This window comes from Schistocerca americana, chromosome 4 (assembly GCF_021461395.2).
Source record: "Schistocerca americana isolate TAMUIC-IGC-003095 chromosome 4, iqSchAmer2.1, whole genome shotgun sequence".
Classification (NCBI taxonomy): domain Eukaryota; kingdom Metazoa; phylum Arthropoda; class Insecta; order Orthoptera; family Acrididae; genus Schistocerca; species Schistocerca americana.
Genome location: NC_060122.1, coordinates 416,450,931 through 416,476,725, shown reverse-complemented (window position 1 = coordinate 416,476,725; position 25,795 = coordinate 416,450,931). Strand labels below are relative to the sequence as shown.

Below are 25,795 nucleotides of genomic sequence, written 5' to 3'. Positions count from 1 at the left end.
AATCATTTTGCATTTCGTTTGGGTCATCTGTTGACTTTAAAAGACGGTAAATGACAGCATCATCGTCAAACAATCTAAGACGGCTACTGAGATTGTCTCCTATGTCGCTAATATAGATGAGGAACAATATAGGTCTTATAACACTTCCCTTGGGAACGCCGGATATTATTTCTGTTTTACTCGATGACTTTCCGTCTGTCACTACGAACTGTGACTTTGGGACAGGAAATCACGAATCCAGTCGCACAACTGAGGCCATATTCCACAGGCACGCAGTTTGGTTGGAAGACGCTTGTGAGGAACAGTGACGAAAGCCTGTTGAAAGTTCGTGAAACGTTTCGAGAAATAGATATCGGTAAATGCCAAGAACAACGTAACGAATAATGCAGTATGTTACAGACAGACTCTGAAAGCATTCTGATTATTTTTGTATAAATGATCTAAGTGGCCGTTGTTCGTCACATATCACACATCTAATCGAAGTTCCGTTCTGATCATATCCGTCCCAGTACATCAGGAGTGACGGTCAGCAACAGCTGCTGCGATGCTGCGATGCGGTGTCGCTGATCTTCGAGGGTCTGTGGCAGAGGAGTAAAATAAACGCTATCCTTGATGTAACTCACAAAAAAGAGGACGACAACTTAACGTCGCTGACATGGTCCATTGGCTGCCTGTTGTGACACACCCGGTCGGTGTGAACTTTCAGTATATAGCAAGTAATCAACCTCGTGGAACCTTTCCCCACAGAAAATAATCCGTGGACGTCAGATCCGGTGAGCGTGCTTCGACGACCTATCCATCTGTCATGAAATATGCTATTCAAACCGCTTCGCAGCGCGGCAGCGCGGGATTAGCCGTGCGGTCTGAGGCGCTGCAGTCATGGACTCTGTGGCTGGTCCCGGCGGAGGTTCGAGTCCTCCCTCGGGCATGTGTGTGTGTGTTTGTACTTAGGATAATTTAGGTTAAGTGGTGTGTAAGCTTAGGGACTGATGACCTTAGCAGTTAAGTCCCATAAGATTTCACACACATTTGAACATAACGCTTCAACCGCACGCGAGCTATGTCCCGGACATCCATCATGTTGGAAGTACATCGCCATTCTGTCATGCAGTGAAACATCTTGTAGTAACATTGATAGAACGTTAGCTAGGAAATCAGCATACATTGCACCATTTACATTACCATCGATTAAATGGGGGAAAGTTGAAGGATATTTGCTATTGTGATCCACCGACAACGCCTGACAACATGCTTCAGCGCATTGTCAATGCATGTGCGAACATTACAAAGGCGAACTACTCGCTGTTGACAGGGATGTCTTTACACGTATTGCCGAATGCATTTATTGCATTTATAGCATTAATGTGGTATTTACAGGTAATCATGTTGTAACAGCATGCGTTCTCAGAAATGATAAGTTCACAAAGGTAAATGTATCACATTGGAACAACCGAAATAAAATGTTCAAACGTACCTACGTTCTGTATTTTAATTTAAAAAACTTACCTGTTACCAACTGTTCGTCTAAAATTGTGAGCCATATGTTTGTGATTATTACAGCGCCATCTATCACAAAGTAAAAAAAGTGATCCATTTAAAACATTCATATTTCTTTACGTACTACACGAATATATCATAGAAATGGGGGTTCCGGGTTCCTATTTAAAAAAACGCAGCTGATATCAGTTTGACCTTTGGCAGCGCCATCTAGCGGGCCAACCATAGCGCCATCTGGTTTCCCCCTTCAAGCAAGACAAGTTTCGTTCTTTGTAGTTTTTTTGTTTGACGCTTATTTCGTGGGATATTTGGCCCGTTCACTACAGTGGACCACAATGTATATGATATTGTAATGGCTGTATTGTTCAGAAATACGGTGCGAAGCTCCTTCGGACATGCATTAAGACGGATGTCTGGACTGCCATTATTAACATGTAGAAAAGCCACGTCCTTAATAACTATGCTTAAAGTCTTCCTTTTAATTTCAATCTGTATTCGTTGTACGAAAGTAGTCCTCAAACGTACCACGATAGTCATACGCTAAGAAATATGCAATAGGAGCATCATATTGAGAGTAATTGCATATTGGAATAAATGGCTTGCAAAAGAAGTCAGAAAATGTAATACATCTTCGAGCGAAAAAAAAGCCACTCATAAAGCTAGTAACTGTGGAGAGAACATGTCACATACATTCCTCGTAGAATATTTTTTACCGGAGGAATGCAGCTATTGAACTGTCATTCTCTGACGTCATCGCGGGGCTTCCCTGTGCTGCGCAGCATTCCCTCCTAATAATATTTGCCGATATCGCTGAAGTTCCGTCCCTCGAGCTAGATTAAACTGCCTGGCACGAGCCCCCGGCTCTGGCTGACAGTTCCATTACAGGTGGCTGGTTAATGCATACTACTGCTCCCCACGGCCACCGACGACCCCTACTGTTCCAAGTCGTGTCGCCCTCTTTGGCTCACTTTTCATGCGGTGATCAGCGCTGGCATTATGATTAGCTCTCTGTCGATAGGCTGAGCGCGTTTGGGTTACGTAAGATGACTCGTGAAGCGATGCGTAACAGGTATTGCTTATGCGTACGAACAAACTCCACCTGTGTAGACCTGAGTAATGATTGAAATACAGTGATTTTAGCAACAGGCGGACTGCCGTATGAACAACATAGTAATAAGCATACCTGGCGAAGAGAAAGACCTGAAAGATTTGACAGCAAGTAAATCACCAGGTCCGGATGGAATCCCAGTTCGATTTTAAAAGAGTACTCTACAGCATTGGTCCCTTACGTAGTTGCATTTATCGTGAATCTTTCGCGCAGCACAAAGTCCCAGGCGACTCGAAAAAGTACAGGTGACTATGATATTGAAGAAAGATAAAAAGACGGACCCGAAAATTACAGACCAATATCCCTAACTTCTATCTGCTGCAGAATCTTTGAACATATTCTCAGTTCGAATATAATAAACTTCCTTGACATTGAGAATCTGATGTCCACGAATCATCATGGTTTTAGAAAGCATAGCTCGTGCGAAACTCAGCTTGCATTTTTGTCACACGGTATACTGCAAACTATAGATGAAGGGCAACAGGCAGATTAAATGTTTCTAGATTTCCGGAAAAAATTTGACACGGTGCCCCATGCAGGCTCTTAACGAAAGTTCGAGCACAACGAATAAGATCACAGATCTGCGAGTGGCTCGAAGACTTCTTAACTAACAGAACCCAGTATGTTGTCCTACAAAGGCGAGCGTTCATCAAAGACAAGGGCATCGTAAGGAATGACCCAGGGAAGTTGGACAGGGCGGCTGTTGTTCTCTATATACATAAATGATTTGGCGGACAGGGTAAGCAGTATTCTACTCTTGATTGCTGATGACGCCGTGGTTTACCGTAAGGTGTCGAATTTGAGTAACTGTTGGAAGATACAACACGACGTAGACAATTTTTCAAGTTGGTGTGACGAATCGCAGGTAGCCCTAAATGTGTAAAAATGTGAGTTAATGCGGATTAGTAGGAAGATGAAACCTGTAATGTTCGGATACAATATTCCTAGTGTCCTGTTTGACACATTCAAATCGTTTGAATATCTGGGCATAGCTTTGCAAAGAGATATGAGGTGGAACAAGCTTTTGAGAACTGTGGTAAGGATTGCAAATGGTCTACTTCTGTTCATTGGGAGAAATTTAGGCATGAGTGGTTCATCTGTAAGCAGAACGCATACAGGACGCTGGTGTGCCCTATTCTTGAGTACTGGTCGGGTGTTTGGGATACGTAGCACATTGGATTGATGGAAAGCATCGAAGCGATTCAGAGGTGGGCTAGATTTGTTAGCGGTAGGTTCGAACAACACTTAAGTGTTATGAAGTTGCTTCGGTATCTCAAATGAGAATCCCAGGAGGGAAGGCGACGTTCTTTTCGGGAAACACCGATGAGAAAATTTAGAGAAGTGGCATTTCTAGGTGACTGCCAAACGATTCTACTGCCGCCAACATACACTGCCCGGAGGGTCTACGAAGATAAGATACGAGAGATGAGAGCTCATACGGAGGCATAAAGACAGTAGTTTTCCCCTCGCTCTCTTTGAGAGTGGAGCGGGACATGTATTGACAAGTAGTGGTACAGGGTACCCTCCGCCCTGCACCGTATGATGGCTTGCGGAGTGCCTATGTAGATGTACATCTAGATGTAGATGTAAATGATTTTGCTTACAATGCGGACTGTAAACGCATAAAACCTTAGTGAATACTGTTCTTTCCACAGGCAGTGAACGATTTGTGATTAAACCACATTGGTGTGCAAAAATTAATGACGAAAGTAACTCTTGCATGCTGTGTCGTTGCGAAGAAGCGTAGCTCTATGAAACTTGGACCGTACATAGGAAGAGCAGCTACAGCATAGTACAGAAGATACTTGATTAAACACAGTAATTATACTGAAATGACGGCGATTTATGATTTTTCCCAAGACATTACAAAAGGCAAGTCATTATTTTTCGTAGGGGACGTGTTCGCGACATACGGTTATGTATGCTCTGCAACGTCCTCCCGTGCTAATCCGGAAATTGGTAAGGAGTTCCTATGGAAGGAAATTCCACTCCTCCACCAGCGCGGTTGACAACTGCTGTATAGCTGTTGGCGCATGTGGACGTACTGCAGCAGGTCTGTCAAACCGATTCTACATGTGCTAGATGAGATTTAAATTGGATCAATGGACAGGCCAGTACACTTCCTGACTGTCTTCTCTTCCCAAGAGCTGATCCACCTGCACTGTTCGATGTGGTCGCACATAAACAACCTTAAAACTGATGTCCGGGCCCAACGTACCAAATAAATGTGGAAGGACTACAGAATCTGATTAATATTGACTAGTGAGTTTACCGTGTTTAGGGAGTAGTATTAGATTAATACCTTCAGCTGCTGACGGGCGTTGATATACACTACTGGCCATTAAAACTGCTACACCAAGAAGAATGCAGATGATAAACGGGTATTAATTGGACAAAAATATTATACTAGAACTGACATGTGATTACATTTTCACGCAATTTGGGTGCATAGATCCTGAGAAATCAGTACCCAGAACAACCACCTCTGGCCGTAATAACGGCCTTGATACGCCTAGGCATGAGTAAAACAGAGCTTGGATGGCGTGTACAGGTACAGCTGCCCATGCAGCTTCAACACGATACCGTAGTTCATCAAGAGTAGTGATTGGCGTATTGTGATGAGCCAGTTGCTCGGCCACCATTGACCAGACGTTTTCAATTGGTGAGAGATCTGTAGAATGTTCTGGGCAGGGCAGCAGTCGAACATTTTCTATATCCAGAAAGGCCGGTACACGACCTTCAACATGCGGTCGTGCATTATCCTGCTGAAAAGTAGGGTTTCGCAGGGATCGAAAGAAGGGTAGAGTCACGGGTCGTAACACATCTGATACGTAACGTCCACTGTTCAAAGTGCCGTCAATGCGAACAAGAGTTGACCGAGACGTGAAACCAATGGCACCCCATACCATCAAGCCGGGTCATACGCCGGTATGGCGATGACGAATGCACGCTTCCAATGTGCGTTCACCGTGATGTCGCCAAAAACGGTTGCGACGTGGATTCGTCCGAAAGAATGACGTTTTGCCATTCGTGCACCCAGATTTGTCGTTGAGTACACCATCGCTGGCGCTCCTGTCTGAGATGCAGCGTCAAGGATAACCGCAGCCATGGTCTCCGAGCTGGTAGTACATGCTACTGCAAACGTCGTCGAACTGTTCGTGCAAATGGTTGTTGTCTTGCAAACGTCCCCATCTGTTGACTCAGGGATCGAGACGTGGCTGCACGATCCGTTATAGCCATGCGAATAAGATGCCTGTCATCTCGACTGCTAGTGATACGAGGTCGCTGGGACCCAGCACGGCGTTCCGAATTACCCTCCTGAACCCAACTATTCCATGTTCTGCTAACAGTCATTGGATCTCGACCTACGTGAGGAGCAATGTCGCGATACGATAAAGCGCAATCGCGATAGGCTACAATCCTACCTTTATCAAAGTCGGAAACGTGATGGTACGCATTTCTCCTCCTTACACGAGGCATCACAACAACGTTTCACCAGGCAACGGCGGTCAACTGCTGTTTGTGTATGAGAAATCGGTTGGAAACTTTCCTCATGTCAGCACGTTGTAGGTGTCGCCGCCGGCACTAACCTTGTGTGAATGCTCGGAAAAGCTAATCATTTGCATATCACATCTTCTTCTTCCTGTCGGTTAAATTTCGCGACTGTAGCACGTCATCTTCGTGGCGTAGCAATTTTAATGGCCAGTAGTGTATATCAACATGGACAGGTGAAAATGTGTGCCCGGACCGGGACTCTAAACCGGGATCTTCTGCATACATGGCAAAAGCTCTATCCAGCTGAGCCACCGAGGGCATAGAGGATATGGCGACTGCAGGGACTATCTCGCGTGCGAACATGTCCGAAGGAACAGACACCATATCCATATAAGTATATAGTGTTAAGAGACAGTTCCAAGAGCATGGGAACTGGACCGACGAGAAGTGGGGTCGCGTACACTCCTCATATGAGTTAAGATTGAGTGTGCGTAGTTATTCTGGGCGTAATCTCATAAGACGAGAGTTGGTAACACGTAACGCACCCAGTAACATTGCCATATTCGATCGTCTGGTGGCCCAGGTGTTGTTATGGTGGGAAGGCATAACTCTGCATGGGTGTACTAACTTCTGAATCCTTGAACACGCCACAATCTCTGCGCAACATTATCCTGAAACTGTATTCCCCATGTGCATTCGGCAGTAACTTCATTTTTATGGATGGTCGCACTATCGTGTAGTACGGTCCAGTGGAGCAGCTATAGAAACGGTATGATATTCGGAATACGGACTGGCCTTCCCGTTCACTCAACTTGAATAACATTTAGCACGTGTGGGATACTTTGGAGACTCCCACTGCAGCACATCCAAATGCACCAACCTCTATCCAGCAATTGGCAACAGCGGTGGTGCAGAAATGGAACTCCTAAACCAACCTTGTGGTCAGCATAGTAGCAAGTTGCAGAGCTTGCTCTGCCGTTCCGATTTTTGTAACGTCGACGAAACCGCCATACATCGCGGTGACTTCAGTGTAATTGTTTCTTTGAATAACGTGTCATTCCTCATAGCATATTTCTTTTAGTTACTTGTATGCTATACTGTATCAATTCTTTGCATGTATAATCGAAGTTTCAGTGACCTATCTTACTTGAAAGCGACACAGTATGAGAAAGTTACTTTCGTCCTGAAGTTTTGAGCTCCAGTATGTTAGTAAACGGCACGTCTCATCGAAGACTACGGTCGTTAAGAGATTACACTCCCGGTAACGTGAAGCACGCTGCTTACTCTGTGGACAACTGAGAGAGTCCTCAACATGTTTTTCCAGCTACGTCAGAATAAGCACATTTAGGCTGTTTCAAAAAATTATACATATCCTTCCGGAGTTTTTCACCAAACGGGTTAATACTAAACAGAGTACGTAAATTAGTATCTGTTACACATACGAACAGAATCTACATAAACTACCGCACGTTGCACTGCACTGCTACGCTGGAAATTGACTACTATTCATTTTCTATGGAGGTTGTAGCGTTCTTCGGGAAAGGACACATCAAGCGCTGCTCGCTCTCCACTCTACAGACAAACGGCACAAAAGTTTTGAATCCAAAAATGTACTGTGGATGATCATCAGCTACAAGTGGACAGGATGCCACAGTGAGTTTGCCATAGGGAAAGGGAAACAAATTCTCAAATCATATAAACTTACGTTTCCTGTTACGTGTTGTTAATGTTCGTGTTGGATGCGCCGTCTTCCACTACAACGTCTATTCGACAGAAGCAGTGTTAGATGAGGACAGATCCGTAATGGAACTATTAGACTGACAGAGAATTTTCTTCTGCCTTACAGGTATCGTGCAAATTACACATTGTTGCCGAATAATTGCATCCTTTCACGCCTCATACTTTTCTCATTGGACATGGGTATTACAGTGCCACAAAACTTAGTGGGCATTGATGATTTAATTCCAGATGGAGTCCCTGTTTTGATATTTGTTGCATTTCGAAGCAACAGATCTTATTCAAATGATAGCTTACAGCCCACAAACCACTTACTAGCATACATGAAACGTAATCGCATTTGCAAATACAAACAACCATTAACTTTGTAATGGAATGACGATAGTGAAAATTTTTGTCGGGCCGCTACTCAAACCGGGATTTCTCGCTTTAAGCGAGCGGTCGCCTAAGCCACCTTGGCTATCACGTGCGACAACTCACGGCCACACCCAGACTTTATTATGTCATTGTTCCTGCGTAACAACATGAACTCGTACACGTTATATAAATATTCCTGTACATGAAAGGGAAGTCGGTGCCTGATATCGGTGGATATATAAGATATTGTAGTGCCTGTGTTGTTAAAGACAACGATAGAAACTTCCTCTGAACATGTATACATGTCCCAAGGAACAGGTACTGCAGCGACTACTACCGTTACGATTTACATGAAATGTAGTCACAGCTGCGAATACGGACAACTATGAGTTGTATAAGGAAATATAGGCAAAGAAAATTTGTGCCGGACCGGGATCGAACACGAATTTTCCGCTTTACGTAAGCAATCACCTTAACCGGGTTCATTATCCACGCAGGACAAACGGCATGTCGTCGTTCCCACATTACAGAGAGCGTGTACAAGTACAGGTCGTATTTCACAACGGTTGTAGTCGCCGCAATGCATGCATGTCCTAACGAACATTGAATCGTCCTTCTTAACATCACAGGCAGAAAGATAGCTCATTTAATAACAATCTTTTAGTGTTTTGGGAACTGTACAGGGACTCGTGGTGTCATCTGCCTCAGGAAATACACAAGCAACTCAGAATATATGCTAAGAGGAAGTGTCGTAGAGCTTCCAGCAGAGGGTGTAATAATGCACTAAATATCTAAGTCTGTACGTATCTGGAGATCACCGCATTCATTCCTGTGGAAGTCATCTGTTGGATTTTTTCGATTAATTTGTCCACGGATACGTTAACTCTATTCACCTTAGTCCTGTTTCCGCATACTCGTCATAACGTTACTGAACATGAACTGGGACAAAAAGAAGTCTTTTTATTAGGCTGGATAAATTTACTACGTTAGATGAGTTTTCACCAATCACCTAGGAAAAGGTGTTCAAAAAATGGTTCAAATGGCTCTCAGCACTATGGGACTTAACTTCTGAGGTCATCAATCCCCTAGAACTTAGAACTACTTAAACCTAACTAGCCTAAGGACATCACACACATCCATGCCCGAGGCAGGATTCGAACCTGCGACCGTAGGGGTCGCTCGGTTAAAGACTGTAGCGCCTAGAACCGCTCGGCCATCCCGGACGGCGAAAAGGTGTTCTAAAACTGTTTACTAGGCGTTCGATAGTAACACAGTAGCTAATTCTACCAGAATCTAGTAAACTGTGGATATTTATAAAACTTCATGGACATTAATGTAGTCCAGAAAAATAGCAAATATAATAGGAAATGGAATTTTCTCCTTTTATAATTAAATTTACATGTAAGAATATTTTTTGTAGATATCCAGCCTCTAAATATTGAAACCCCATTATTTTTTGCCAAATAACTTGAAGTACCTAAATAGATTCTAACTAACTTTTAGTAACTACAAATATAGCTCCGTATTCTGGGGGTGAAATGAAGAAGACGTGACATCTACCAGCTACTCTGAAGGGCATAATAATTTAAGAATTACTGGATTGCCATTTACTTGCACACGAAGTTTCGACGTAAATAACGTTGTCCTTTCAGTATTTTACAAACTGCTTTCCTCCTCTGTCTTCCACATTACCTGAGTCAGACAAAAGCAAAACTACGAAAAGACTATCGGTTGTTTATACCCGATCGTCAGTAATAATACAGAAAACCTCCAGTTTCTATCATACAACGTAAAGGAGAAAGAAACCTAATATTTTTAGAAATTAATATTAACGTTCACTAAACTGTATGGACCACTAATTGTGTGTTCGTTATTTTGCGAGTTCATATGAATGCCTACTATTCCTTTGTTTAAAAAATTATGTGACAGAAGAGATTAATGTAACAGAGGGCAACAGCACATAGGTAAAAGAACTGTTTGTATGAGAGAGAAACAGTTGGGTGAAGACAGATAATGCATTTGACGAAAGGCTGTTGTACTTCGATTATTAGCGTTATGTGTACCCAGGCTATTTACGGTGCGAGTCGTAAGTGAATGTAAAACACATGGGGAGATCTGATTTGTCGGTATGAGATCAGAGATACGGGAATTTCAGTGTTCTGGCGAAGGTACTAGTAGAAATAAAATTAGTGCAAGTTTAAAGTATGTGCCGCACTTACGGCAGTTGACAGGCATATTTGACAGACATAGTTCGGAGATGCAGATCTTGCATTTGTTATCAACTGCTCCTCCGCTGAACCGCAGATGTTATTCGTACGTTAATTTCGGTTTATAAAATTATTTATACGCGCCTAACAGTGTCAGCAACGATATGAGGTCGAGAATATCTTGCTGTATGTGGACAGTTGGCTAATACGAGAAACGATGTTCGTGTCTCATCTTCTGTATATGAAAAGAAAAGCCGGCCGCGGTGGTCTAGCGGTTCTCGACGCGCAGTCCGGAACCGCGCGACTGCTGCGGTCGCAGGTTAGAATCCTGCCTCGGGCATGGATGTGTGTGATGTCCTTAGGTTAGTTAGGTTTAAGTAGTTCTAAGTTCTAGGGGACTGATGACCACAGTAGTTAAGTCCCATAGTGCTTAGAGCCATTTTTTTGAAAAGAAAATTTAACTGATGAACAAATAAAATTCCAGACCGTAACAGATCAAGCTACGATTTTTTACATACTACAAAAACAGACCACGTAAAATACTGAAAAATTACAGATGAATACTTTGAGTATACGTTATTATACATCCTTGGTGACCCACAGCGTCGGTCTGCCTTCACACCTCTAAAACGCCATATTCCTCGCCATCGATGCTGCCCATTGATAAGTTCCAAGCTACCGCCCCCACAGCAACGATTCGCGTCACCACGCCTATCTTCCCTTCCATATTTGAATTTGAACTGCTAGGCAACGTACGCAGATAGCTATTTTGTGTTCTTACTTCCATTTCTCTTAGTTGTTTACAAATGTTCGTAATTATTTTTGCCGATGTCAAGTAATTACTACTGCGTCCTACTTACTTTATATATCCATTGCCGGCCGCGGTGGTCTAGCGGTTCTGGCGCTGCAGTCCGGAACCGCGGGACTGCTACGGTCGCAGGTTCGAATCCTGCCTCGGGCATGGGTGTGTGTGATGTCCTTAGGTTAGTTAGGTTTAAGTAGTTCTAAGTTCTAGGGGACTTATGACCTAAGATGTTGAGTCCCATAGTGCTCAGAGCCATATATCCATTAATACTGTGTTTTATTTATATCTAGATAGACGTTTCATGTTTTATATTTGTTACCATCGAATGTTAAGCCGTATTGGCTCTCAATGGTGTCATGCAGCAGGCAAGGGGTGGAGCTTCCTCACTATAGCGCGTAGCTTTTTGATGCTATTTAGCAGTGACCAGTGAAGTCCTGTGACACTAACCAATGCTATAGCAGTCGCTTCTGTTCGCCATCTCATGGTACAAAATCTTTTTATTTTATTAAGCTTGTCTATCCATATTTGTTATGTAGACGAAGTGCGTAATTTTGACCCCTGTTGTCCTCTAAAGAACAGTAGTGTTTAACGTTTCACAGATGTGGCGTTAAGGTGATTTTCGACGAAATCGAAACCGGTTACCGTTTTAATGTTTAATTATTACTTTCTAATAAATCCTTGGGACCAAGACTGGTATATACAAATGTTGCAACAAGCGTAAGCCTTGTCGTCATCATACCTGCTGGCACAATATGGAAGACACAAGGGGCGACCTGGATGCCGACAGCGTTCGAGGCCCAGCAGAGCAGGGTGCCGTAGTCGCTCTGCGACAGGGGGATGAGTTGCAGCGACTGTCCGGCGCCGGAGTCGGGCGGCGGCGGCGCTGCGATCGCGGGGTCGAGCCCGGGCAGGTACGAGCTGTTGCCTAGCGACCAGCGGAACGAGTCGGCCGTTGGCAGCGCGTCCACGCTGCAATTGACGGTGGCGCGCTCGCCCAGACCCACCGCTATCGTCACCGGCCGCTGCTCGCCCTCGTGACACACCGGCTTATCTGCGAACATAGGAGAACGTGCTGACCTGTTGCTGTTAGCAAATTCTTTCAGCCCGCCGCTAGCAAATAATCCTCGAGTGGCCGGTCGCAGAAGGCCAATGATGTTTATGGCATTCGGTGCCCAACATGTTGTCTACCATGTTACCACAATACTGGCTGCGAATGGCAATAGGAGGACGTGAGGTATCCAATGAGGAGCTCAGCGCAAGGCTACAGAACGTAGTTGAATTGCTTAGTCGACCAGTAACTCACAACAGTGCTACAGTGCTAGTGGTGTTGAAACAAAGCAGAACAATTACAACGATAAACAAAGCGAGCATTGCATTGTATCTGAAACAACAGTTGCCGCAGTCGACATTTCGTCAGGAAGAAATTCAAGGAATTTCGCAGAGTGAGAAACAAGCGGCAGATGAACTGTTAGGGACTTTCTACTGTGAGAGAAGTGAACATGAGGAGTACAATGTTAACGCTACGTGCTTAACAAGTGAAAGTAACACAGAAACAGATATCCAGCCATGTAGTTCATCATCCTTGTACGACAGAGAGTCATAAATCTCGTCTCCAGTGGAAATGGAAATGAGCGTTTGGCGTCATTGGCCGGGAGGCCCCTTACGGCGCAGGTCCGATCGCCTTGGTGCAGGTCTTATTACATTCGACGCCACATTGGGCGACCTGCTCGTCGGATGGGGATGAAAAGATGATGATGACAATACCAGGTCCCTGAGCGGAGAAAATCCCCAACCTAGGCGGGAATCGAACCCGGGCCCCTTAGGACGGGAGTCCGTCACGCTGACCATTTAGCTACCTGGGCGGACCCGTCTACACTGAAACGTAGTAAGTGAGAACGGTGGTCCAAGAAGCGGGCACAAAGCATAACTACGTACGTGGAAGAACATCCGCAACATAGGGATAATGCTGTTATGAACAGATTTCGAATACGACCGCAGCAATATGATCGTGTAGTGTATACGAGAAGCTACGGATATACAAGGTAGGTCAAAGGGCACATGCACAAGGATTGGTGTTTGAACGTTTCAAGGATACTCGGTACAGTTTACAGCATGTTCATAATAGTGACCTGCTACGTTTTACACATCAAATTTCGTGAAACGTGGATTACAATGATTTCGAGGGAACAGTGGACTCTCGCATAACTTCAAGTAGTCTACAGAGCTGATAGATCTAAGATAACGAAATACCAAACAAAGCGTCAACTTGACGATGCACAGCAAACTGCGGAATCGGCCCAAAAATTTGTATATGAGGTAAACAAACATCCCGTCCTTTGGTAGGAAACTTTTTTTCAGTCCGACCATTCGGGATTTGATGAGTGAAAGGAAACCTGCAAATTAGAGATACCAAGAGGGTTTTATCAAGATCAACTAACATCGATGTGTTAAAGCATTCGGATACAATAATGGGACTGTTAATCTGTATGGTAAATTGAACGGGAAAGTTGTGCTGTGAGATTTTTAGGTGCTCCGCCCCTTGCGAATTTTTCTCGTGAGCAAGAGTGTGAAAATCAGCGTAAGAAAACTACAGCTATGCTATGAGCCTTGCTTTTGGCCAATAGCTTGTCAAAAAAACTAGTTTAAATATCATCCCTTGTCTTCGTATAAAATTCATACTCTTTTAGAGCAAACTAACTCTCGTGAATAGAGTGCGACACTGCATTCATAATGCTTGGAACCACTGGACAAATTCAGCCTCTGGGAGTTGGTTGTTCGTCGGCCGCAGTGGCCGAGCAGTTCTAGGCGCTTCATTCCGGACCCGCGCTGCTGTTACGGTCGCAGGTTCGAATCCTGCCTCGGGCATGGATGTGTGTGAAGTCCTTAGGTTATTTAAAATCAAGTAGTTCTGACTCTAGGGGATTGATGACATCAGATGTTAAGTCCCATAGTGCTTAGAGCCATTTGAACCATTTTTGTTTGTTTTTCGCTGCTTATAAAACATATAATCGCACTATCTAGAGGTCTCGCATTTGGTTGCATGCCCTCACATTCCCTCACTTCCCATCAGCGCGTTACGCCAGTATGATTCTGTATGCATTCTTTAAGAGTCGATAAACAGTTCAACGTCTAGCGCGGTTTGTACCTCCCAAGGAGTGCTCCTTTGGTCTTGATGGTGCGAACCTTTACGATCACTGTGGCGTGCCATTTTTCATTCGATGTGCATGGCGCACTTTCGTTACATGTTTTAAACAATTCTTAAATAACGTTGATGTCCAATTTTTTGAAGTGTAGTACATGTCATGGAAGGTTGATCTCTGCACTTTCTGGACACGTCATTAGTAGCTAAGACTTTTCCTGTCATAATTGTTAACACAGTACTTTCAAATGAGCCTTACTGGAGACTGAACTTGCGACCTCATGCTCAAGGTTTTTTACGTAGGTACTCGTATTATTAATCTTTTCGTTTTGCAATATAAGAGGTGATTGAAAAGTTTTCTTCTGAAGGCCGTACAGTCCAGAATCGGTATGCCAACCAGGCAAAATCATCGTGAGCACTGAGGCAATTATCCCACCGATGCCCTAGTTTGAAGATACCCGTTGGGTAAAATACCAAATCTTGCTGCGTGGAGAAATTCGTAACTGCCTCCTGTACATCCTCGTCCGTGAGGAATCATCGACTCTACAAGGTAGTTTTTAAGAGACCGAAGAGTGATAATCTCATTGGGAGAGACAGAGACTATGGCGCGTGTGCTTGAGTGACTCCCAATTGAGTTGGTGCAATTTCTCCGTTATCGTATTTGCGATATGGAGACGTGCAGTATCATGAAGGAGCAGCACCCCTTGTTGCAGTTTTCCCGAACATTTCGTCTTAATTGCATGCCGTAATTTCTTCAGCGTTGCGGAGTACTGTTATCTAGTGACTGAGGGACCAGGGAGCATGATATTAATAACTAGTGGGCCTCGGTAATCAAAGAACAGTTCGTTCATCAGGTTTCCAGCAGATGGTTGGCTCTTGACCTTCTTGGGATAAGGGAACGATGGATGAAGCCTCTTCATCGTCGACGCTTTCGACGTCTTTTCGTAGTGCTGGAAACGCCTATCGTCCTGTTTGAATGCAGCTGGTAATAACATCTCCGTAGCTCAGGTTACGGCATTTACCGCACTTATGCCGGAAAGACACAAATCCCACACTAATCCATTGCCTATAGGTCGGTGCTTATATACTCGCATTATAGTCGCGCTACGTTGAATATATGCAGGAATAATGCCCTGCAATGAAAAGTTTCTAATCGTCCACCATATTTACGATCTCTCAAATGCTACTCTCATCGACTACTGGCTGACGCAAAAGAATACATTTCAGAGTATTGCCTGGATAAGTTGTTGCGTACTGTCCGATCCGTCTACTATGACCAACAGCATCACACCGAAGATGCAACACACACGAAATACCAAAATTGACATCAATACTCGTAGACATTCACTGGAAATTTTAATAATAAGTATAGAAACCAATGGGACAACGCAGGAAAATGTCGTTGTGGGTGGAGTGAAACTGAAATCTAACTAAGGACCTCAGAATCACTCTAATTGTAAATCATGGGAAACGCAAGAGAGATATGAGCTGGATACGGGGGAAAATAACGAAAATATTGAAACGTGGAATCGACAAATTGAGATGACAAACTACGAGGGTGATTCAAAACAAAACAGTAAACTATTTTTTGCAAAACATATTTTCACGTACAGATACAAACAAGATGTCATTTTTCAGCATAACTACCCTCCTTCTCTGTACACTACTCATACTCCTGCGCCAGCTTTCCAATTCCATCCTAATAAAATGTTTTCCGTTGTGCTCGCAACAAAAGTGCACCACCTTTTTAACCTCATCATCACTTTCAAATAATTGTCCTCTGAGAGCGTCCTTAAGGATACCAAATACATGGTTATCCGAAGGAATCAGATCAGCGGTGTATGGGGGATGCAATACGACCCGAAGCCTCAATCTCCGAATGACGGCAAGTGTAGCAGCGGCCTTTATCTGGGCTCCCATTGTCGTGAAGGAAAAGAACGCCTCTAGACAGAAGACTTCTGTGACGGCTCCGTATTGCTGGCTTTAGCTCATTCTCCAACAGGTTACAGTACTACGCACTGTTCACTATTTCAGTCCCTCGATAATACTGCACCAAAATTGGCCCATTCGTATCCCAGAAGAAGATGAAAAGGACCTTTCGAGCACAGGGCTGAAACCTGAATTACTTCTTGTCTAGCGAACACGCGTGCCGCCATTCTGAAGTTTCCCTTTCGCTGGTCTATCGTGATGCACCTAGATCTCGCCTTCTGTGGCGATACGTGTCAAAGTCGTGTCGTTCAGCGTTATATCACGCCAGAAATGATGCCCGAAAACTCATCATCTGGTGTTCACCAGGGAGTATGCTAGAGACACATCATGCACACAAGAAACGGTACTTCAGAATCTCACTAATAATAGTATGAACGGGTCAAATATTTATGCTCAGTTCCGTATCTAAAGCCCTACAGAAATAAACCGATTCTCACGAATCATGGAGTCAGGGCATTCCACATCCTCGTCACTAACGGCCTTGCTGGGACGACCAGAGCGTTGCTGATCTGTGACTGACGTACAGTCATGCTCAAAAGTATCCGAACGACCTGATTTGTATTTCGCCTGATTCGCATGCAACCCACATAAAGCAGCTGCGTAGCAGGTCCTCTAATCGCTCCTCGGTACAGTCGTTTGACTATTCAAAACGGTTCCAACAAGTCACTACTAGAAAACACTGCTCTGTATCGCAATAACTCAAGGTGTGAAGTTATACCACGATACTACAAATATCAGGGAACAACTTATCACAGATAAGGTGTTCCCTGATATTACCTGAAATGTTACCACCCTCATTATTACGTCAGATAGTGTAATGCACGTACTAAGTTCGTCGTATTCATGGTTTCCTCTTCAAAGTAACATACCGTACTTGATTTTAGACAGTAACAGTTAGCAATTATCAACTTTAAATTACATAACGTAACATTTTTAACGGACAGGAATTCGTACCCAGCATCTATTGTCCCTGGTAACGAACTAGGAGAGATGTTAAATAATGCTTCTTCACAAGTAACTTACTTGAAATGCCTTGAGGTGAAACTTTAGGTTAGACAGGGATTCGAACCCAGAACCTAATCAGATCGTTATTGAAGCACAATCAACTGAGCATATTGGATTTTCTCGGCAGTAGCTAGATGTTTTAACTGAAATGACAAGAGGAAACATTAATTTTTTCCTTGCCAGGACTCCAACCCTACACCTTTGCTGTTATATTCTAGAGAAAATGAACGTTAAATATGGGTTTATAACACCAGCAGCGACATGTGAGCATGTTTGAACTAGAAATAATACGACGAAGAGTTCAGTGCTGACTGGGAATCGAACCCCACACATATTGTTGTTGACTACACACAAAGAGACGTCAGCTACCGAATTTTTCTCCACCAGCATCCTTGAACTTACAGTGATCTAGCAAATAGTTCTGTGTCACACTGGGAGTCAAAAACGTCAGATATCGTTAGTGTTGACAATGAATGAAAATACATTAAAATTCAAAATTATTCTCCACCAGCATATAGGTTTTCTCATGCTAGAGTTTGATAATTAGTGCTGGGCCATGATTCCAACCCATTCACGAGCAATATGTGGAGATGTTGAAGAATCTGCAGTTTTGAACAAACAACAAATTGTAGTCGAGCTGTATTGTCTCGAAGGGATCAAATTCTGCATTAAGGGAGGTCTGAGTTGCATTCCCAGTTCAGAACCAATTTTATCGACATACAGAAGCTCAAATAAAATATAGAATAAGTGTCCTGTGACGCTACATAGAGTTTGTTTCGTCACTGGAAATAAATAACTAGAATAATAAAGGTTACTGGTGATAGAGTGTCTACATGTCGCCACACCTGACGTTATTGTGGTTCATCCTAATGTCTGCTTGGTAGAGAAGGAATATCTTGATTTATGTGAATTACATACAAAAATGTCATTATACATTCTTCACTTCTCGTAGCCAGAAGAGTATAGAATCTGTCTTTCCCTATCAAAAACCATCAGCAGAAGCTGGAATCGAACCCAGACCATAAGCATACGAACCTATTATCAATCCAACAGTTCACCGAATCCTTTGCTCTGAACACCGTTGCACCGCACTGGATCAGAATTCTGACACACAGGCTCCCTGTAGTGGTTTGCAGCATGTTCAGTACATTCATTTACTTGGTTGACCGAACCGCCATGAACTAGCTGCCTCAGTTACCCAGTGCAAACATTCGACTCTATTCTGTAATCACTGAAATTAAATTACGTAACTGCCACCAACACAGAACTGCCATCAGTGTAGGATGCAGAAATTTAAATAGGAAATGTTCCTTCCCACTTGGGCTACTCTACTGCGCTATCTGTTTGTTGAAAACGTCATGCAGTGCAAAAGGAAAGCTCTAACTGTCTGTCTCTCAGAAGTCTATATCCGGTCATATGCATTATCTTTCAGCACTTCGGAATGCGGAAGTTGTGGAGAAATTGTTATTGACTTCTGTAGGTGCCGTAAGTATTTGCCAGCTTGTAGCTTAATGGGAAGTGTTGCACACCATAGGTAAAGTGGGGCGAGTTCGAGTACGTTCATTGCTACAGTTTTTTAAAACGCAGTTTTGATTTCTGCTGAAGTTATCAACCTAATGGAACTTTGAACATAATTCCCTTCACTTCTCAATCCAAAATAGTCGCATGTGGAAAGAGGGCTAACTTTTGCGACATTTTGTTCTTTTCAGGTTTAATAGACGGCCAGGCAGCAGATGCATCTTGAAACTTTTGTATTATGTATGGGGAGAGCGCATCGTGCCAAATTACGTCAGAAAAGTATTTTCTACATTAGCTGTCGTGTGGTAGGTGCATTTTATTCTTCTTCAAACAGTGTTTGACAGCTTTAACGCAGAACAAGTTTCTACATGCATAAACTGCATGTGCATTGTCGGACTGTTCTAGATAATACCAGAGAATTCGCATATATTGTTGATGATTAATTTCTCTCTGATGTTTACTATTGTTTTAACAGCACTAAAAGAAACCTTACGAAATAGTGCACTGAACTATAAAAAATGAAATAAAACTACCCATGATTACTTTACAACGAAAGTTTGTTTTAATAATTATAATAAAAGTGACTATCTGTACACAAGCGTGTCTCTATTGGCACGAATTACTCACTTAGCTTTGTATTGAGTCTGTGTATTGGTATGCTGTATCATACCCAAGAGATATGCAAATGTGGCATTTCATAAATAAAGTTATTTATTCCTAGTAACCAAAATTGTTTGTCAGCAGCGGAAAGAGGCGTTACCTGTAGTGCAGCGTTGTAAGTTTTTCACCATAGCACTCTGAGCCGCTATTATTTTCTTGCGATTTCCTTATCGATGTTTGATCTGACTGCTTGCAGCTCTTTCACAGAAGGGATAAAAATGTTACTTCCAGCGAGACTGGAACCGCGAACCGTAACACACGCATAGTACGTAATCACAGAGCTAGGAAAGTAGAAGAAGTATTTTGTCTTCATCTTACGAGGCCAATAGAGGCTAGAACTCGTAAACAGTAATTTAAAGGACAAGATTAGTTGCGATTTCCACGTGCGACGACTTTCCTGTGCTGAAAACCGTTAATTTACAATAATTTATTAGACTTAAAGCGATAATAACTCAAATTATTCAATGGAAATGACAGGGAAAATCAAGTGAACTTTGAGGCTTAATTCCTTGCACACGAGGAAGTAACTCATCGATCACAGAGTTGCGTTGGTCAGACATCCCTGGGTAGTGACAACGATATTCATACGCTACTTTGGCGTTTCAGGAACATGATCGTACTCGTCAGTTCGCGATATCTGCGTGATGCATTGGCATCGCTTGGCTTCAGTCAGGCATTCGACCATGTCCATCACACTTTTTTGAAGACGGTCCTCCAATACATGATTTTTCCGTCTCATATAGTAACTGTGGTAACTCGCCTCTTGAGCGGCGCGACTCCAAGAATAGTTTTCAACGGACGCCTCGCCGCGCCTCTAAAGCTCGATCGCTCTGTCGGATAGGAGCGCCCACTTTCCACAATACTCTCAGGGGTTTATAGTCACACTGACGTATGTCTTAAATGCTTGAGTTGGGATGAAGGCACAAGAAATTTTGCAACAGAAGAAACACTACCACTACAACCACTAAATTCACATTGTTAATAGTTGTGAGCCGGCCGGAGTGGCGAAGCGGTTCTGGGCGCTTCAGTCTGGAATCGAGCGACCGCTATGGTCGCGGGTTCGAATCCTGCCTCAGGCATGGGTGCCTAGATGTTTCGAACAAAACCATCAGCAGGGAAGGTTACGCTGACTCTCTTTTGGGACGAATTACATGCATTACATGCCTAGAGGGACCACTGTCACCACTGTATTATACAAAGATCTCCTAAAAATTCATCTGCGGCCTGCAATCAAATCAAAGCGACGTGGATTGCTGCGAGCAGGTGTCCTTTTGCAACATGGCAATGCAAGGCCCCACACTGCCAGTATAACAGTTGCAACAATCACAGACCTGCATTTTGAGTGTCTTCCTCATCCACCATACTCACCACACCTTGGCGCAAGTGATTTCCATATGTTGGACCACTCAAAGACGCAATGGGTGGAAAGAAGTTCCGTTCTCTTGAAGAGGTACACCACACGGTGCATGAGTGGTTGCGCGGACTACCAAAAGAATTTTTTTCTACAGGAATTTATGCACTTTGAAAGAGCTGGAGGTCTTGCATTGAGCGTGGGGGAGATTATGTTGAAAAGTGATACAGCTTTGTACCACTTCTGCACAATAAATAATATTTTAAAAAAATATTTAAGGTTTTCATTTGACTCACCCTCGTAGTACGGGCCGCGGTCGGTAACTGCAACCCCTGGCAAGTGTGGTATCGAAATAACACAGGAATTGGACAGAAGTTGACTGGAAGTGTGTAGTGCGGCCGACGGGTTACGACTTTTTCCCTTTTACATATGTGGTGTTCACTGAGTGGTTTTCAATGCTCTTCTCTTCTCCTACGTTGGACTGAGCAACTGACACAGTTATCAGAGAGAATTCACGTAATCATGAAATATAGTCGCAAACTGTGAGTACATTACCACAAAAGTTGCGTGATTTACTGCTAAGAAATAATAATTTCTGTTCGACCGTGTCTCGAACACTGATTTCCCTCTCTTCACAATCGGTCGTTTTAACAGCTTCGGCTATCGGAGCACCCTTCCAGGACCGACCCAAAACTCGGCATGTCCAAGTATCAGCTTCTCATAGTGACCGCACAGCTATATGGTTCCTGCACAGGGAGATAAATGTTTATTTTTCTCGTCAGCCTGCCTTGGCTGTGCGTCAGTGAAAAATACTAATAAAAAGGTGTTAGCATGTGGACGTAATGTGCTGTTCCAGTCTCTCCTGTACCTAAGGTCCATCACCGTTCCCTTTGGATCCCTACGTAATTCGGTGCTCTCCGATACACACAATCGAACAGCGGAGGAGTGGTACTCAAGCGTCAACTTTAGGTTACAATATCGCCGTATATAATTAATATTTTACAATGCAACAAACGGCACTGATTACGTATTTGTCTATATGTTCGGATGTGCTAACAAAACTAACGGGGTTTCATTTAAAAAACGTAGGTTTGTGTGCATTTTTTTATGGTTTGTATTAACCAATTACAGTAGCCCCTCTCCTCACGTTCGGTCTGCGGAATCGATTCGTCAGTATTTGATGTGGTTTACGAAATATATCCAGCGGTAATGTTAGGTGACTCACCCTGTATACTTATTAAATAGTAGTGATATGTATGCAGGCTCAAGAGCTTGAAAATACCTTTTAGCACGCTCTGAGCAACATTAACGCAATATCAACGCACGTGTTCAACCGACGTCATGAGCATCACACAAAAAAATCGTGAAGTACAACCTTTGTTCATTGACCTTTCCTTCAACTTACTTTACCAAAATATAATGATGTGTAATAAGGTCCTGAATCTAAAATACTGAATACGACATTCATTGGGGTAAGTGACATCTGCAACTGAGACTAAAATTTTTGGGTTAAGTTTAAGTGAGAAATTTAAAACATATATGGAATCAGGTACGAGAACTCATTAAAAACAATAAATACTTTTTTCGAATTTTAGAATGTAAGATAACTGACTAGATTACAACCTTTTCAATTGGTAGGCATTAAGTTCCCCCGCAACTAGTATTGCGGGGGTTAAGGGATGCTCACGCCAACTATTATGGAAAACTCGTTTAACTGGTTTGGAAGATGATGGGTTGCTTTGATGTCGTTCTTTCAGCAAGTCATAAATTAATTATGTAGTTGCATAACAGATTTTATGATCCTAGAAAAACATGTCAGGCCTGTTTGGATACTGCAGAGTAGAATCCTCTGAAGAGTATTTTCTTCTCATCTTATGAAAACAAAAATATTTTGACTCGCAGGGCATGCTTTCTTACGATAAATTGCTTTAAACTAGGAGGATGCCTTCTACGGAAGACTTCTTTCCCCTACTTTCTTGGATGTGTGCTTTTACTGTCCAAAGGACCAGGCACAGGTTTTTTTTTTAAAACTGGTGGATGCCATCATGTCCCCACGAGTAGGTACGGATAAAAATTCAGTTTAAACAGATACCCGGTTTTCTGTGTAAATCTTGAATGACTGTAGTGTCAGGTTCGCTAGTGATTGCTATGGATGTCTGTTCCGCCTCCAAAGTGATCCCTCCACCAATCCCCCCCCCCTCACCGCCCCCCACCCTCCCATACCGTCGCCCCCCCTCCCCTCCTCCCCCCATCGTCTCAAGTCGCCACGTAGCGTACTTCGAGGTGGAAGTTTACCTTTTCTATTATGCTGGACGAACTGTGCGGTTCCGACGGTTAAGTCAAGATCCACACTCCTTGCAACACACAACTTTCCAACCTCGGAACGCATGGTGGTCTCTGAAACAGGCACTAAGCGTACTGTTACAAAAGGCTGGTGACGCGTACTAGTTCACAGCTCAGGACCTGAGCTATTCCCCTTTCGGTACAGCGCAGGAGGCCTACGTGGCTTACGCAAAACTACGGACATAGTGAACGCTGGGAACCTCTCCTCCCAGCACCACTCTAAAACGTATGCGTCTCCGCTGCGAGTGCTTTTAATTTACAGGATATCCATCACTGAGTAGTATTATTGGGTTAATAGTCTACTCCACGTAGATTTGACAACTTCAAGCCTTGGGGCTATACCTTGAATGTACTTCTCCTTCATCTACATTTACGTGACTACTCTACAATTCACAATTAAGTGCCTGGCAGAGGGTTCATCGAAACGCTTTCCCTGTGCAGTTCCGCTCTTGAAGAGCCACTTAAAACTTTCCCCGCGAGCTCTGAATTCTCTTATTTTATTACTATGATTAATTCTCCCTATTTATGTGGCCTTCAGATGAATATTTTCACATTCGATGCAGAAAGACGGCGATGGAAAATATCTCGCTGCAACGCAATCGGTCTTTGTCTTAACTCCCTTAACACGATATGGACTGTTTGTTTCCCCGTCTGAAGAACTGATTTCTTTTTCTGTGTTTAATGCAATATCTCAACCCGACGTACGTCTCAAGATCCAACTTTTTTACATTAGGAAAAAAAAGTCCTACTGCAGTGAGCTGAATCAATAAAGACGAAGTTGTGTTTAGTAGTGAACTGTGGTGTTTATTAATAGCTATTCTAGTAAGAGAGTACACCCGAATTAATTATTAAAACTTGCACTTGCAGAATGCTTCACCACAAGCAATGATAGGCTGTCTCGATTGAAAACAAGCGAATGGTAGGCAGTTTGTCGGCATGTAATGGTTGTGAGAGAGAAGGTACGTACAGGGCTGGACATAAAAATAGAAACACAGCGATAAATGCATGCTTGGACATAAATGCAGGTGCTAGCCAAACCTGCAGTTTGAGCTGTTGTACTGGACCATGAACGGCCCCTGTACAATGTCCTTAGTTTGTTTCAAGTGTCCAGTAGCTGTCGCAACAGTATTCTGTATAGTGATGCGTGTACTATGTCGCAGCTAACTGAATTCGAAAGTGAGCAGGTTGTTGGCGCTCATATGGCGGGGTCTTCCATGACTAAGGTACCCGAAGTCCTTGATATTTTAAGAACCACCTGCTAGGAAACAAGCACTGTGGCTGCATGGCAAGAGTGGCCACCGAATGACGTTCGTACTTGCCCGTCATCTGGCCAAGTGAAATGAAAGATTTATATAACATCACAATACTTTGTCACGTTATGTAAAATCATATAAATTTGCATATTTACAGTTTCAGCATGACCCACTGATTAGTTTCCACAAAAAAAAAAAGCCTTCTGCGAACTGAAAAGCGCAAATTATTATAGAAAGAATGTTGTTATTTTGAATTTAATTTTTATTTTATTTTAGAACATACTGCAGATGATGAAACTACCTCTTTTATTTTTTAAGTTATTAAGTAAAAACTGACTTTCGTATCAAAATTCTAAAATCATGATTGATGAACTAGCTTTTAGAAGTAAGGCAGAATGATATAATTACAGTACTACGCACTTTAGAAGTAAAATGTGGTTGTACCAGTTTACAAGGTAACTATAAAACCTTACAGGGATACAGATGGTAAAATAGAGTATCTGATATTTACTATTGTACATACATATATTATAGTATAGCTCACATAAACACTGGGAGAGTTGGTAGTCGTGAACTAACAACGTTATGTGAAATCTTGTATTCAGAAATGGTTCATTTGAGCACTGCTGCAAAAGTTTAAGGCGTTCTAAGTACACGTGTCCTATTTGCTGACAGGAGAAAAGGTCCACCAAGTGGTATATGGCAATGATTACATCGTCGTCATTCACTCGTGATGTAATTATCCACCATACGAGATGTGGCTTACTTCGGCCTGCCACCGCGTACGCTGAGCCTCGGGCAGCATTGAGGACGACTGACTTGGGTGTTTATCGATCGCATCCATATTTCGCATTTTTATGCAAAGGTAAAGAGGTGAACTTTCGTGGATTGATATTTTAGTGGAAATCCTGTGTTTTAATTTTCTAGTCTCGCATGTAGTATTTTAGAAAACGACGTAGTAAGTGACGTAGCTTAGTCACCATCTTTAAGGTGAGCAATTAGGCAATACTTGAAACTTGGAGGAGAGGTCGTCCAAGAACTGTATCGATTGCTGATTATAGTAGCAAAACTTTAGCTTATTTCAAACATATCACTTTGTGCTTGTGAACGTTTCTGAATATGACGATTCGTTAAGACAATAGACCTTCATTTATCGCCTTCTCGAGACCTTCTGGTTACAAATAGTGAATCTGAACATTTTGTTGCGGTTCCGCAAGCTGGATTGTGGATTTGTTGAGTGGAGAGATAATGGGCGGCAGGCTTCACGCCACCCGCACGAACTACTTTCAGGCTCTTGTAAATGGCCGTGGCATTTAAAATCGTACAAAAGC

At 43.1% G+C, this 25,795-nt stretch overlaps 1 protein-coding gene across 1 annotated transcript in view; it reads right to left on the bottom strand.

The window, feature by feature from the left end:
• The window catches only part of LOC124613518 (nephrin-like), a 296,683-nt gene that overhangs the window by 40,426 nt on the left and 230,462 nt on the right, over positions 1-25,795 (bottom strand). Inside the window, exon 6 of the mRNA XM_047142228.1 lies at positions 11,946-12,257. Coding sequence (XP_046998184.1) covers positions 11,946-12,257 — 312 coding nt within the window. The remainder of the gene's footprint in view (positions 1-11,945; positions 12,258-25,795) is intronic.